The sequence below is a fragment of the Orbicella faveolata genome, unplaced genomic scaffold, assembly GCF_042242905.1.
Source record: "Orbicella faveolata isolate gen_17 unplaced genomic scaffold, um_ofav_v1 contig_24, whole genome shotgun sequence".
NCBI classification, from domain to species: Eukaryota; Metazoa; Cnidaria; class Anthozoa; order Scleractinia; family Merulinidae; genus Orbicella; species Orbicella faveolata.
In genome coordinates this window covers 8628509-8632947 of record NW_028301552.1, presented here as the reverse complement: position 1 = coordinate 8632947, position 4439 = coordinate 8628509, and the positions used below count along the sequence as shown (strand labels likewise).

Below are 4439 nucleotides of genomic sequence, written 5' to 3'. Positions count from 1 at the left end.
CTAATACTTAACCAAAACAACAAACATATTGCAACACGGTAGACAAACGCACACAACATGTTGGAAGGAGGTAGTATGGAGCAAGATAACTCTTTTTCCCTCCTTCCTCCTCCCAAGAGAAGGTGGTAGGGAAAAAGAGTCATCTTGCTCCCTACTACCTCCTCTGGGTAGCAGGAAGGAGAGAGCAAGATGACTCTTTTTCCCTCCTTGCTCTTCCCCAGAGGAGGTAGTAGGGAGCAAGATGACTCTTTTTCCCTCCTTGCTCCTCCCCAGAGGAGGTAGTAGGGAGCAAGATGACTCTTTTTCCCTCCTTGCTCCTCCCCAGAGGAGGTAGTAGGGAGCAAGATGACTCTTTTTCCCTCCTTGCTCCTCCCCAGAGGAGGTAGTAGGGAGCAAGATGACTCTTTTTCCCTCCTTGCTCCTCCCCAGAGGAGGTAGTAGGGAGCAAGATGACTCTTTTTCCCTCCTTGCTCCTCCCCAGAGGAGGTAGTAGGGAGCAAGATGACTCTTTTTCCCTCCTTGCTCCTCCCCAGAGGAGGTAGTAGGGAGCAAGATGACTCTTTTTCCCTCCTTGCTCCTCCCCAGAGGAGGTAGTAGGGAGCAAGATGACTCTTTTTCCCTCCTTGCTCCTCCCCAGAGGAGGTAGTAGGGAGCAAGATGACTCTTTTTCCCTCCTTGCTCCTCCCCAGAGGAGGTAGTAGGGAGCAAGATGACTCTTTTTCCCTCCTTGCTCCTCCCCAGAGGAGGTAGTAGGGAGCAAGATGACTCTTTTTCCCTCCTTGCTCCTCCCCAGAGGAGGTAGTAGGGAGCAAGATGACTCTTTTTCCCTCCTTGCTCCTCCCCAGAGGAGGTAGTAGGGAGCAAGATGACTCTTTTTCCCTCCTTGCTCCTCCCCAGAGGAGGTAGTAGGGAGCAAGATGACTCTTTTTCCCTCCTTGCTCCTCCCCAGAGGAGGTAGTAGGGAGCAAGATGACTCTTTTTCCCTCCTTGCTCCTCCCCAGAGGAGGTAGTAGGGAGCAAGATGACTCTTTTTCCCTCCTTGCTCCTCCCCAGAGGAGGTAGTAGGGAGCAAGATGACTCTTTTTCCCTCCTTGCTCCTCCCCAGAGGAGGTAGTAGGGAGCAAGATGACTCTTTTTCCCTCCTTGCTCCTCCCCAGAGGAGGTAGTAGGGAGCAAGATGACTCTTTTTCCCTCCTTGCTCCTCCCCAGAGGAGGTAGTAGGGAGCAAGATGACTCTTTTTCCCTCCTTGCTCCTCCCCAGAGGAGGTAGTAGGGAGCAAGATGACTCTTTTTCCCTCCTTGCTCCTCCCCAGAGGAGGTAGTAGGGAGCAAGATGACTCTTTTTCCCTCCTTGCTCCTCCCCAGAGGAGGTAGTAGGGAGCAAGATGACTCTTTTTCCCTCCTTGCTCCTCCCCAGAGGAGGTAGTAGGGAGCAAGATGACTCTTTTTCCCTCCTTGCTCCTCCCCAGAGGAGGTAGTAGGGAGCAAGATGACTCTTTTTCCCTCCTTGCTCCTCCCCAGAGGAGGTAGTAGGGAGCAAGATGACTCTTTTTCCCTCCTTGCTCCTCCCCAGAGGAGGTAGTAGGGAGCAAGATGACTCTTTTTCCCTCCTTGCTCCTCCCCAGAGGAGGTAGTAGGGAGCAAGATGACTCTTTTTCCCTCCTTGCTCCTCCCCAGAGGAGGTAGTAGGGAGCAAGATGACTCTTTTTCCCTCCTTGCTCCTCCCCAGAGGAGGTAGTAGGGAGCAAGATGACTCTTTTTCCCTCCTTGCTCCTCCCCAGAGGAGGTAGTAGGGAGCAAGATGACTCTTTTTCCCTCCTTGCTCCTCCCCAGAGGAGGTAGTAGGGAGCAAGATGACTCTTTTTCCCTCCTTGCTCCTCCCCAGAGGAGGTAGTAGGGAGCAAGATGACTCTTTTTCCCTCCTTGCTCCTCCCCAGAGGAGGTAGTAGGGAGCAAGATGACTCTTTTTCCCTCCTTGCTCCTCCCCAGAGGAGGTAGTAGGGAGCAAGATGACTCTTTTTCCCTCCTTGCTCCTCCCCAGAGGAGGTAGTAGGGAGCAAGATGACTCTTTTTCCCTCCTTGCTCCTCCCCAGAGGAGGTAGTAGGGAGCAAGATGACTCTTTTTCCCTCCTTGCTCCTCCCCAGAGGAGGTAGTAGGGAGCAAGATGACTCTTTTTCCCTCCTTGCTCCTCCCCAGAGGAGGTAGTAGGGAGCAAGATGACTCTTTTTCCCTCCTTGCTCCTCCCCAGAGGAGGTAGTAGGGAGCAAGATGACTCTTTTTCCCTCCTTGCTCCTCCCCAGAGGAGGTAGTAGGGAGCAAGATGACTCTTTTTCCCTCCTTGCTCCTCCCCAGAGGAGGTAGTAGGGAGCAAGATGACTCTTTTTCCCTCCTTGCTCCTCCCCAGAGGAGGTAGTAGGGAGCAAGATGACTCTTTTTCCCTCCTTGCTCCTCCCCAGAGGAGGTAGTAGGGAGCAAGATGACTCTTTTTCCCTCCTTGCTCCTCCCCAGAGGAGGTAGTAGGGAGCAAGATGACTCTTTTTCCCTCCTTGCTCCTCCCCAGAGGAGGTAGTAGGGAGCAAGATGACTCTTTTTCCCTCCTTGCTCCTCCCCAGAGGAGGTAGTAGGGAGCAAGATGACTCTTTTTCCCTCCTTGCTCCTCCCCAGAGGAGGTAGTAGGGAGCAAGATGACTCTTTTTCCCTCCTTGCTCCTCCCCAGAGGAGGTAGTAGGGAGCAAGATGACTCTTTTTCCCTCCTTGCTCCTCCCCAGAGGAGGTAGTAGGGAGCAAGATGACTCTTTTTCCCTCCTTGCTCCTCCCCAGAGGAGGTAGTAGGGAGCAAGATGACTCTTTTTCCCTCCTTGCTCCTCCCCAGAGGAGGTAGTAGGGAGCAAGATGACTCTTTTTCCCTCCTTGCTCCTCCCCAGAGGAGGTAGTAGGGAGCAAGATGACTCTTTTTCCCTCCTTGCTCCTCCCCAGAGGAGGTAGTAGGGAGCAAGATGACTCTTTTTCCCTCCTTGCTCCTCCCCAGAGGAGGTAGTAGGGAGCAAGATGACTCTTTTTCCCTCCTTGCTCCTCCCCAGAGGAGGTAGTAGGGAGCAAGATGACTCTTTTTCCCTCCTTGCTCCTCCCCAGAGGAGGTAGTAGGGAGCAAGATGACTCTTTCCATGGTTAATTTATTCATATATTCAATTTAGGTAATGACTCCAGAAATCGTAATAAACAAGGGGGAAATGCTTTTATTATTTTCCTTTACTTTGCTTGGAAGGAGAATTACTTTGCATTTAAATTTAGTTGAATCCAAGATACATTTTGTATTCCTTAAGCGGAGCGCAATGCCTCAAGAAAATCGTCAGTGAGAGATACCCCTACACGATATTTCGGGCACAGTGGTTTATCTTTTGTCCAAAATTCCCCAAAATCTTACCGGGGAATATTGTTAGAAGAGCATTTATTTCTGTTCCTCAAACCTCCACTCCACTGAATGAAACAATCACGCGTGAGGAATAAATTTCTTTTATAATCCTTTACTTTTTTAGGAAGGAGATTTGGAGGGAAGTATATGTCTTAACCATAATCTCTTAATCTTTCCTTTTAAAGTCAAAAGTGGTTACATTTTCAGTAAAACTTCCTCCCAAAGTAATTTTCTTTAAGATGGTCAAGGTTTAGGAAACGGCTGAAAGACTAGACTGCTTATTTATGCCCATAGTGTCGACACAGTGTAGTTTAGTCTTACCGCTACTTCTTAACCTTTAACCCTCTCAGAGAAAAGTACTTTGGGAGGAAGTCTACCTCATATTACAACCCCTTTTTGAACTTTAAAGGGCGAGTGGAGGATTATGGATGAGAGTTAAACTTCCTCTCCAAATATTCTCTCCAGGAAAGTAAAGGATTATGGACGAGATTTAATCCTCCTTCGCGATTGTTTCATTCAGGGGAGTGGGGGTTTTGGGGGACAGGAATTAAGACTCTTCGAACAATCTTCCCCTGTAAGATGGTGGGGGATTTTTGGCCGAAGATAAACTACTGTGCACAATGGCTCGTGTAGGGGTATCTCCCGATTTTTTTATTATCTGACGATTTTTTTCTGGCATTGCCCTCTGCTTTGGGAATGAGCAATGTTCATTGGATTAAAATGAATTTAAATGCAAAGTAAAGGACAACGACACAGGTTTAACCGCACTCACCTTTCTGGTTCTGCGGCATATTTTTTTCTACAGCTATTTTCTAAATAATATTTTATCACAGGAAGGTGTAAGAGCTTATTGGATTCTAGTCTTTAATTTGCTCTTTGCACCTTCCTTACATCAGCTAAGTTTACTTTCGTTATTTGCGAAAATCTCTATCTTTTTATTCTTCCCTCATACAGACTTGATATTATATATATTCACGTCCGCTTCATTTGTTAATCAACTATTCCATCGTAACTTACTATGAGGAT

General features: G+C 48.5%; 1 protein-coding gene across 1 annotated transcript; it reads right to left on the bottom strand.

Moving 5' to 3' along the window:
* On the bottom strand, window positions 1-4084 carry LOC149110262 (uncharacterized). The gene is made up of 2 exons (XM_089290828.1): window positions 2012-4084; window positions 1-59 (listed from the first exon to the last, which is right to left on the bottom strand). The coding sequence occupies exons 1-2, from the start codon at window positions 3180-3182 to the stop codon at window positions 1-3; spliced, it is 1230 nt and encodes a 409-aa protein (XP_089146954.1). The 5' UTR covers window positions 3183-4084.
* Window positions 4085-4439: the final 355 nt, after the last annotated feature.

Bases quoted from the DNA above. Each gene is read 5' to 3' on its own strand.
- LOC149110262 (XM_089290828.1), bottom strand. From the start codon at position 3,182: ATGAATAAATTAACCATGGAAAGAGTCATCTTGCTCCCTACTACCTCC. The intron at 60-2,011 runs ATCTTGCTCCCT...CCTCCTTCCAAC, and splicing joins GCAAGGAGGGAAAAAGAGTC to ATGTTGTGTGCGTTTGTCTA.